Source organism: Phyllobates terribilis, unplaced genomic scaffold (genome assembly GCF_046119375.1).
Source record: "Phyllobates terribilis strain yellow unplaced genomic scaffold, ASM4611937v1 Scaffold_5__5_contigs__length_657084704, whole genome shotgun sequence".
In the NCBI taxonomy this organism is placed as follows: domain Eukaryota; kingdom Metazoa; phylum Chordata; class Amphibia; order Anura; family Dendrobatidae; genus Phyllobates; species Phyllobates terribilis.
This window is the reverse complement of record NW_027362765.1, coordinates 626,344,981-626,356,121: the sequence shown is the minus strand read 5'-3', so window position 1 is coordinate 626,356,121 and position 11,141 is coordinate 626,344,981. Positions and strand designations below refer to the sequence as shown.

The window sequence follows — 11,141 nt, the reverse complement described above, 5'->3', positions numbered from 1 at the left end:
CACATTATCGGACTCCATGATAGGGAGAACTAAGCTGGGAAGCCCTGAACAGTGGTGCTTGGGCCAGTTAAGTAGCACCTGTTCCACCCCTCAGCCACCTGATTTTAATTGAATACATTCCCCCTTTTTTTTTTTTGCACAGGGACGCTTGGCGCCCCCTCGCCACAGTTAATACCACACTTACACGGTCACGTGATCGCCCCGAGGCGCGGTGACGTGATCGGGCCGTGACTTACAGGAGGAGGCCGGAAGTGTGCGCCCGCACGAGCCTCGCGCCGGGAAGCTCCAGTCGCCGCCGCTCCAGGTAGGCTCTGCCAAGATCAACGGGCCTGCTACCCCAGATCGGGGCGCAGCGTCGGATATCCAGCGCGCCGACCTCTGCTGGGTGTCGATGGGGACGACATCCCACGCAACCGGCCTGTCTTCAGGGCGATGGTGGGCCCTGCCACCCCAGATAGGGGCACAGTCCCACTGCAGTCCGGACCAGTCCAGGGGCAGACTCCTCCACAGAAAGGGGCGCAAACCTGGCTGAAGCAGATGATGAAAGGGCTGCCAACCCAGATAGGGGCGCAGTCCCCTGCTTATTCGATGCAAAAATGCTGTGCCACTCCCAGATAGGGGTGCACCCACATAGCAGACGCTGGAGCTGCAGATCCCATATAGGGGCGCTGCTCGACAGTCGTCGCCATCCGGTTTTCCACGAGCCTGAAAAAGGTTCCCTCCATCAAGGACAAGAAACCAAACTGAGGCGAGAGAGAGGGGCGCCCCTTTTAAGCCTGTAGGTTTCCTGTCCTTGGTGGGCGGATCCCCTCTCTCGTGGTGCTGTCATGGTCGACCGATAAAAAAAGCTGTTGCATTTTTAAGTGCAGAATCAAAGCTTTTCTGTACTATTAAAAAAGCGTTAAAAACTCTGCTTAATATCTGCCCCAAAATCACATCAAATAAGCAGGAAAACGCATAAAAGGAACGCAGCAAACACCAATAATCAGAGAAGATTGTTATTGTGTCGTGAGGACACATGCAGAAAAAAGCAGCAGAAAGAAGCAGCATTTAAGCTACATGTGAACACGTCCTCAGCATTACTGTTTTATTACATTAAAATATGGCGATGCAAAAACTAGTCTTTACAAAAAAAGCTTTTTTAGTGTGTGACAGCTGTCAATCATAAAAACTCGATATGAATCTGGTATCGTTGTAATCAGGGCTTTGGAGTCGGTAAGCCAAACATCCGACGCCTCAATTTCCATGACACAAACTCCACGACTCTGACTCCCTCATACACGGCTCATTTTTAAGTGATAAATTTACTGTAGCACAGATTCATCTCAGGATAAAAGTCTAGACCCTTAGATCAGGAATAGGACAGACATTTATAGGACATTTCATAACTTTCCCAAATTCTTATGAAAACATATTCCCCACAAACTGCATTGAACTACTGTACCCAATTTATACTTATACCACACGAGGAACAGCGTAAAAAATAAACTCTAGGGTTAGAGTTGTGTTAGGGTTCGGCTAGGGTTGTGCTAGAGTTAGGGTTATGCTAGTGTTAGCTTAGGGTTAGGGTTGTGCTAGGGTTGGGATTTTTTCAAAAGTAAAAAAAAAAAATTATGACAATATGGCGTCCAGTGTTGAGCGCAAGTGCTCACTACTTGAGTTTGCATCAGGTGCTCGGGTATGCTTGAGTATCCATTTTCTCCTCTTACCCTTGTGAAAATAAAAAATTTGGGGCTAAAAGATCATTTTTTTGTGGAAAAAGTTTGATTTTTTTATTTTCACGGCTCTATGTTATAAACTTCTGTGAAGCACCTGGGGGTTCAAGGTGCTCACCACACATCTAGATAAGTTTCCTGAGGGGTCTTGTTACCAAAATGGTGTCACTTGTTTCCACTGTTTAGGCACATCAGGGGCTCCCCAAAAGCTACATGGCGTCCACTAATTATTCAAACAAATTTTACATTCAAAAAGTCAAATGGCGCTCCTTCCCTTCCAACTCCTGTGTGCCCAGTGTTTTTTCCCCCACATATGGGGTATCTGTGTGCACTGGAGAAATTGCATTACAAATTTTGGGGTTCATTTTTCCAGTTACCGATGCGAAAAAAAAAAAAATTGGGTCTAAAGTAACATTTTTGTGAAAAAAAAAAAGGTAAATTTTTTTCTTCCACGTTCCAAAAATTCCTGTGAAGCACCTGAAGGGTTAATAAACTTTTTGAATGTGGTTTTGAGCACCTTGAGGGGTGCAGTTTTTAGAATGATGTAACTTTTGGGTATTTTCTGTTATAAGGTCACTTCAAATGTGATGTAGTCCCTAAAAAATGGTTTTGTAAATTTTGTTGGAAACATGAGAAATTGCTGGTCAACTTTTAACCCTTATAACTTCCTAACAAAAAAAATTCTGGTTCCAAAATTGTGCTGATGTAAAGTAGGCATGTGGGAAATGTTATTTATTAACTATTTTGTGTGACATATCTCTCTGAGTTAAGGGCATGAAAATTCAAAGTTTGAAAATCGCGAAATTTTCAAAATTTTTGGCAAATTTCTGATTTTTCCACAAACAAATGCAAGTCATATCGAAGAAATGTTACCACTACCATGAAGTACAATATGTCACGAAAAAACAATCTCAGAATCAGTGGGATCCGTTAAAGCCTTCCAGAATTATTACCTCATAAAGTGACAGTGGTCAGAATTGTGAAAATTGGCGCGGTGCAAACCACCGTTGGGGGTAAAGGGGTTAATAGAGAAAAAAATATCAATCACGCCATTTTTTTTTATTGGATGAACATACAGGAAAAGTCAAATTCTGGCAAAACCAAACAATCAGCGTTGAGTGTAATGTTTCATGTTATAATAAATGATTAGAAAATTCAAGTTTTATTAATCAGAAAAAAAAAAAATTTGCTGAATTTTTTGACCATATAGAAATATGAAAAAATATAAAAGTCTAAAAATAAAACTCATTTGCAATTTGTGATGTTTACATTAAAAACTTGAGCTATTCCCCTCAAAAGGCATTAAAAAAAGTTGTGCACTACTTTATATTACCCCCCAAATTTATCCCCCCGGGGCCCCTAAGACTTTTTGTAATTACCTTACGTTGCTGATAATACCTGTGAGTGGCGCTATCGGTGGCTGCTCACAGGCATCACGTGAGCCTGCGCCGACATCACTAGTGAGGCGTGACTCAGCGCTGGGGTCCCCACGGTGGCTGCTGGGTTGTGGATGGGGTTACCCCCCCGTGTCACACCCAGCATCCACCGCGCGCTTTCCCAATGAATGGGGAGAGGCAGAGCGCGCGGTGGATGCCAGGTGTGACCTGGGGTAACCCCGCCCACAGCCTGACATCCACCGTGGAACGCAGAAGACAGAGATCCCCGGCTGCTGCCAGCACTTGTCGTGACATCAGCGGATGTCAGAGCCGGCTGCAGCCGGGGGTCACGTGATGCCTGTGAACGGCCAGTGATAGCGCCACTCACAGGCAGTATCTGCAAAGTAATTACAAAAATTACGGGCCCGGAGGGAGGGGATAATATTAAGTACTGGACAACCCCTGGCATGAAATCAATACATGTATAAAGCTGGTGTGTATGCATATGTATACACTGTGTTCCAAATTATTATGCAAAAAGTGTTTAGGAGAGATAAGGTAAGAATTTTTTTGTTTGTCAGTTAAACTCAATGATGGTGATGTGTGTCAGGGCTCTTTATATCACTGTAAGCAATTGCAGACACCTGTGCTAATTAGTTTGGCAGGTGTGTCCAATGAAAGGCAAGACTACTTAAGAAGGCTGTCTCACATTATTAAGCAGCCTACATTTTCTGCCAAAATCGGAAAGAAAAAGGATGTGTCGGCTGCTGAGAAGCAACAAATTGTGGAGTGTTTAGGTCAAGGCATGACTACAATCAACATTGCCAAGACACTTCATCGTGATCATCGCACAATCAAGAAGTATGTATCTGATTCACAGTACACACGTGTGCGTGCTGATAAGCGAAAATTGAGGACTCTTTCCTACAGGCAATTACGTCAGGTTAAAAGAGCAGCGGCAAAAAAGCCTTGTCATAGCAGCAGACAAGTTTTTGAAGCTGCTGGTGCCTCCAACGTCCCCCGAACAACAAGATGCAGGGTCCTTCACAGGTTTGCAGCTGTGCGTAAGCCATCCTGTCGACCTCCTCTATCCACTGTACACAAGCAGAAACGGCTCCAGTGGGCCAAACAATACATGAAGACTGACTTCAAAACTGTTCTGTTCACCGATGAGTGCCGTGCAACGCTCGATGGTCCAGATGGATGGAGTGGATGGCTGGTTGATGGACACCGCATGCAAACACAGCTACGGCGCCAACAAGGAGGAGGTGGAGTAATGTTTTGGGCTGGAATCATGGGGAGAGAGATTGTCGGCCCCTTTAGGATCCCTGAAGGGGTAAAGATGAACTCCATAATGTATGTGGAGTTTCTCAAAACAGCACTTCCTGCCATGGTTCAAGAAGAAGAACCGTGCATTCCGCAGCAAGATCATTTTCATGCATGATAATGTACCGTCTCATGCTGCACATAACACATCTGCATCTCTGGCTGCTATGGGCATAAAAGGGGACAAACTTAAGGTGTGACCCCCATGCTCCCCTGACCTCAACCCCATTGAAAACCTCTGGAGCATCATCAAAAGGAGTGTCTATGATGGCGGGAGGCAGTTCACATCTAAGCAACAGCTCTGGGAGGGTATTCTGTCCTCATGCAAAACAATTGAAGCAGAAACCATCCAAAACCTGACAAATTCAATGGACGAGAGAGTTCAGAAGCTCCTTTCGAACAAGGGGTCCTGTGTGCAAATGTTACATCACCTAGAATAAAGTTTTGAGTTGAAAACTGTTTGATTTCAGTTTGTAATAACCTGCTAATGCTTATAATTTCAAAAATGACCATTTTTTTGTTCTTTATTAAAATGAAAAGGTTGAAAACTCTGCTGTGCATAATAATTTGGAACATGCATTTTGAGTGCAGTTTGAGTTTTTTTTTTTTTTTTTTAAATATACTGTTATCATAGGCAGTTTGTACAAAAACCTTTCAATTGTACTCTAATAGTTATTTCACTGGAAAATTACAATGACTGCAATTCATATAGGTAATTTGGGAAAATCTGAGAAAATATTATTTGCATAATAATTTGGAACACAGTGTATATTAGGCTGTGTGCCCACGATGCATTTTTTAAGCGTTTCCGCAGTGGCAAAAACGCTGCAGAAACGCATGGTAGAAGGCCTGCCATGTCCCCCAATGATAATCCGCATGAGCTGTGCACATGCTGCGGAAATTTCCGCTGCGGATTATCATTGCCGAAAAAAACGCAGAACTACCAATTATTTTGCGGAAGCGCTGCGTTTTCACCGCCATTGACTTGCATTAGAACGCATGGATTCCGCTTCACTAGATAAGCACATGCGGAATACATGCGTTCAATGTGCGGATGGTACCCGGGTCTAGAGGAGAGGAGACTCTCCTCCGGACCCGGGTACCATAGAAAACTGTAAAAAAAAGAATAAAATAAAAAATAAATGTTATACTTACCTTCTGACAGCCCCCAGTCTCCTTGTCTGTGCTTGCCGGCAGATCGCGATGGACTGTAGGACCTGCACTGACGTCATTTAGTCATGCGACGACAGGTCCTTCAGTGTACCGCGATCTGCCGGCAGCCAGGACGGAGTGAAGCAAGACTGCGGGGGCCATCAGAAGGCAAGTATAGATTTATTTTTAAACATTCTTTCGGTCACACTATATAAATCCATGCAGTTTGCATGGATTTATATAGTGTGACCAAGTTGACACGCACTTTCCAAGTGATGCTAAAATCGCTTGGAAAGCGCTTGTCAACCCGCATGCGGAAATGCATATGAAGAACGCTTCACATCCGCATGTCCCTGGCAGGAAAAACGCATGTACAATCCGCATGCGTTTTTTCTGCCAGGGAGATGCAGAAACGCTCAGCAAAAATCCGGAGCATTTCTGCATCGTGGGCACATAGCCTTATACATATAAGTCTTATTCCTGTAAAAGGAAAAAAGCTCCTGTAATAGAATTATTCCTGCGCTCATAATCCCCCTTACTGCAGGAACTCCACACTAGCCGGTTCTGTAATGAAGTGGCCAGAATGGAGAGGCCATGAGGAGCTCCTGTTATCAGCTCCACTCTAGTAACCTCAGTGCTGAGCCGTCTCCATAGGAAGCTACTGTGAGGACCTCACTGCAGAAGCTCCATTCTAGTCGCCTCAGTACCAAATTGTTTAGAGTGGAGGCTATGGAGAGAGGCTCACTAGGGAGCAGTCTATAGTGGCGTTGCTGGAAGCCCCTCGCAGGGGCCACCCCAGTCTGGACACGCCCCTCACAGGGGCCACCCCAGTGTGGACGCGCCCCTCGCAGGGGCCACCCCAGTCTGGACGAGCCCCTCGCAGGGGCCACCCCAGTCTGGACGAGCCCCTCGCAGGGGCCACCCCAGTCTGGACGAGCCCCTCGCAGGGGCCACCCCAGTCTGGACGAGCCCCTCGCAGGGGCCACCCCAGTCTGGACGCGACCCTCGCAGGGGCCCCCCCCCAGTCTGGACGCGCCCCTCGCAGGGGCCAACCCCAGTCTGGACGCGCCCCTCGCAGGGGCCACCCCAATCTAGACGCAACCCTCGCAGGGGCCACCCCAATCTAGACGCGACCCTCGCAGGGGCCACCCCAGTTTGGACACGACCCTCACAGGGACCACCCCAATCTAGACGCGACCCTCACGGGGGCCACCACAATCTAGACGCGCCCCTCGCAGGGGCCACCCCAATCTAGACGCGACCCTCGCAGGGGCCACCCCAATCTAGACGCGACCCTCACGGGGGGCCACCCCAATCTAGACGCGACCCTCGCAGGGGCCACCCCAATCTAGACGCGCCCCTCGCAGGGGCCACCCCAATCTAGACGCGACCCTCGCAGGGGCCACCCCAATCTAGACGCGCCCCTCGCAGGGGCCACCCCAATCTAGACGCGACCCTCGCAGGGGCCACCCCAACCTGGACGCGCACCTTTTCATATCCCTCAGCCTGCCACATGACCGCCGAGATATGTGACGTCATACCTATCAAGAAACAATACAGTCTAGCATCTACCCTAACCCGGAAGTGCTCTGTTTTGGGGCGGAAGCGGAAGACGCGAGCACGGTGGCTTCGTGCTATTTGGCGGCACAGTTCCCAATAGGAAGGAGAGCGGCCATAAGAGCGCGGCGAGGAGCTGAGCACCATGTCTCTCACGTGCTTTAGTAAGTAGCATCAGTGCGCGAGCCTTGGTAGAGAGCAGGTGGTCGCTGTATTGCGCCCCTCTCCTGCTGCTGCAGTTCTCCCACCAGTGGGAAGCTGCAGACCTCTGCTCTTTATGGACCATTACCTGCGTCCCTTGATGACTTCCTTACACGTGAGCAGTTCTGTTAGCAGAGCACAGCCCTGTGTATGTGTGTATGTATGTATGTATGTATGTATGTACACCCAGTCAGCACCTGTCGGCCTCTGGGGTGAAGTTTTGCCTTTGCTGCCGGTGATGGAGCACACTGCACAGCAGAACCAGCTTCTATAGTGGCACCGTTCTTAGGATAGGTGATAAATATCTGATCGGGGGGCCTGGGTGCCCACCAACAACCAACTTTGTCCCATCTTGGCAGTGGCTATGTGCACACAGGAACATTGCAGATTTGTCACGCTCTGGTGTGGTCATTGCTGGGACCTGCATATCCACGTCCAATATTTGACAGCTGCTCTGCTCTTATCACACTGTATACATCCTGCTGGAGCTGCCAACAGCTGATCGGTGGAGATGCCAACTCCCCCCCCCCCCCCTTCTCATCAATTTAATGTTGATCACCTCTTCAAGGATAGTTCCTGCCATACTAGTAAAGAAACCTGTCAGGTCTAGTTTCCTTATGTAAGTAAAGCCAGAGCATGTGAGAGGTGATAATATTGTTTTCTCCTTTCACTGATGCTTGCTACCTGTGTATGTCAGACAAATGCTATGGCTGCTGATTATCGCTCTGCACCCTGGTCCTAGCCAGTTATGGAGGGTGGGATTGGCGCAGCGGTGGGCATAGCAGTGGCTGGTCTCGGGGGGGGCCTTGGGAATGGGTGCAGCAGTGGCCGGTCATGCCCACGGTTCAATTGATGTCCTGCTTTGCCTGTGACCAGGATGTTCTTGAACTGTGGGCATAATTGCAGCCATGACTGCTGAAGATTAGAAAGGTGCAGCACAATTCTAACTAAGGCTATGTGCCCACGTTGCGGAACTGAAGCATATTTTTTACGCTTCTCCCTGGCGGGAAAATCGCATGCGGATTTTACATGCCGTTTTCCCGCCAGGTAGAAGAGTTTGTGAGGCGTCTTTGCATGCATTTCCGCATGCGGGTTATCAAGCACTTCTCCAAGTGATTTAAGCATCACTTGGGAAAGTGCTTGACAACTTGTTCACACTATATAAATCCATGCAACCGGCATGGATTTATATACTGTGACCGAAAGAATGGTAAAAAATAAAAAAATAAAGTTTATACTCACCTTCCAATGCATTCTCTGCCCCGTCCGAAGTCTTGAGCTGCTCACGCTGTGGTGTGCAGGACCTGCGGTGACGTCATTGAGTCATGTGATGGGTCACATGACTCAATGACGTGGCAGGTCCTTCACACAACAGCGCGACGGAGGGAAAACATCAGGAGATAAGTATAAACTTTATTTTTTCTTTTTTTTTACAGGTTCTTCGGTACCCAGGTCTGGATGAGTCTCCTCTCATCCAGACTTGGGAACCATCCGCACATTGATTCCGCATGCGGAAAAGCAAAATTAATGAACATGCTGCGGATTTTTGACCGCAGCATGGGCATTGACATTGCGGAATGCCATTGGGGACCATGGGGTGCGGATATACATGCGTTTTACAAGCGTTTACACTGCGGAAATTCCGCAGCATATACGCTTGTAATACGCAACGTGGGCACGCAGCCTAACAGCTACTTGTGACAAACATGTACTCTGTATGCTGATTGTCACCTCTAACGTGCTCCGTTTTAACTTGCATAGAGAATCGGGACCCGACAGGTTTCCTTAAAGTGTGTGACATCCACAGATGTCAGTTTTTTTTCTGATCTTGTCATATTTAGTTTGGTCTCTGGCTGCCAATGGTCTGCAGATAAATATATTGTATATTCGCTCAGCTTTAATGATTTACTTTTTCTTACAATATTTTTATAATCCATAAAGGTTTAATAGGTAAGGGTCCTAGCGTTGCGACGCATAGCTAACTGTAGAAAGTGGATCACTCCTGATTCCCCTTCTGACTGCTGTGACTGGTAGTGACAGAAGAGCTGCATGTGCTCCACCTCTCTCCATTCATTGCTATGGTAATCCTGATTAAAGCTGAGCGCACTTGTACTACTGCATTCAGAATTTCCATAGTAGAGCGAGGATGGGGGAGTTCCTCTCATCACTGCAGGGTGCTCTCAGTCATAATGGGGATTGAGGGAACCTTGTTCTGGAGGTAAGTGCCAACTCCATCTATTAAAGCTCCACTCCAGCATGTTTTGTTTAATTCAGTGCTGGAGTGGTCGTATTCATATAAGATCCCTGTACCTAATATTATACTCACCGTCTGCACCTTGTGACTACGACTTCTTGCTGACTGGAAGTCGACGGTAATGTTCACAAGCTCACAATGTAAATCCATCAGAGCCAGAACAAGGCATTGAAAATTGACTTCCGTTCACTCCAGCCAACAATAGTGATCCAACAGGTCACAAACTGCTTGAGACCAACTGAAGTCAGTTGATGGTGAGTATAAGATTAAGCGCAGGGGCCTTACATTAGTAGTTCCACTCCAGCGCTGCAAGGGGACAGGAAATATGAAGGTTTAAATAGCCCCTCCCACATCCTCCAGTGTTGTTTACTGTCCCTATCAGGGATGAAGAGGTAAAGAATATTTATACTATGTTAGCCAGTAGATAGAACAATATTGGAATCTGAGAGTCCTCAGTGGTTGATACCTTTTAATGGCTAACTGAAAAGATGGTAAACATAGCAAGCTTTCGAGACAGCTCAGGTCTCTTCTTCAGGCTAATAATGACACCAAATCTGAAAACACATATATATGTACATAGGCAAAAGAGAAAAGGAAAAAAATCAATGCTATGTGTTGTCGTAAATACGACAGGTGACGTGAAGCAGAGTCAGGCTAGGGAGGGGGAGAGGAGCTGGGAAAGTTAGAGCAAGATTCTAAGATAGGCGGAACAAATTGTATTATTGGTATATGGTTAGTAACCTGTGGAGATCTGAAAATACTTAAGTGAGTTGTGGAAAGCGATAAATCAAAGCAAGAGAGTTCACATACATGTCAAAAGTTCATTGTCCTCAAAATGGAGTCTCTTGGAGATGTGATATCCCCAGTTGTCCTTTAAATTTTTATAACACATGAATATATGATATCCCCAAATGCCCATTTATTTTGTATAAAAGCTCATGAATCCATGCGATACATTTAATCCTGTTTTGAATGTATCAAAGGTTATCAGTTTGTATTCCCAAATTCTTCTCTCTCTCTGAGATTTGAAGTTGCTTTTTAAGATGAGCTGATTCATATCTGTTAAACTGTGGTCAAGGCTGAAGAGGTCATCCCTGACGTGCTGGGCCGGCGACAGGCACTGGGGAGAAAACTACAAGCCGGGCAGCGGGGATTGAGCGGTTTACTCTCCTCCTCACGCCTCCTCCTCACCTCTCCTCTGCTGCTCCCGTGTCCTCTGGATTCAGGAACCCCTCCTCCAGTTCCCGCCTTCGAGAAAAGTCTGCATGATGTTCTGGCCGGAGGCCTCTCTGAGCTCTCCGGCCCATCTCCTCCTCTTACCCCCGCCGGATGCGGGTGATGCCGGTCTCCGGAATGTGTCTTCACCTGGACACCGGGGAGAAGCCCTCTAATCAGAGGGAGGTGCTGATCCAGGCGCCCATAAAGGTGCCCTGGACAGGAAGACATCTGCAGGTAGGACAAAACCACGTCTTCTCGCTCTGCATCTGTACAAAACCACGTCTTCTCGCTCTGCATCTGTAGAGCACAGCACCGGTCCCATCCCGGTACGTATGCACTGGT

General features: G+C 47.2%; 1 protein-coding gene across 1 annotated transcript in view; it reads left to right on the top strand.

Annotated features, from left to right (window-relative positions):
* Positions 1 to 7,130: 7,130 nt before the first annotated feature.
* The window catches only part of PRPF19 (pre-mRNA processing factor 19), an 88,571-nt gene continuing 84,560 nt past the window's right edge, over positions 7,131 to 11,141 (top strand). Inside the window, exon 1 of the mRNA XM_073686123.1 lies at positions 7,131 to 7,290. Within this exon, the coding sequence (XP_073542224.1) occupies positions 7,272 to 7,290 (19 nt within the window). The 5' untranslated portion in view covers positions 7,131 to 7,271. The remainder of the gene's footprint in view (positions 7,291 to 11,141) is intronic.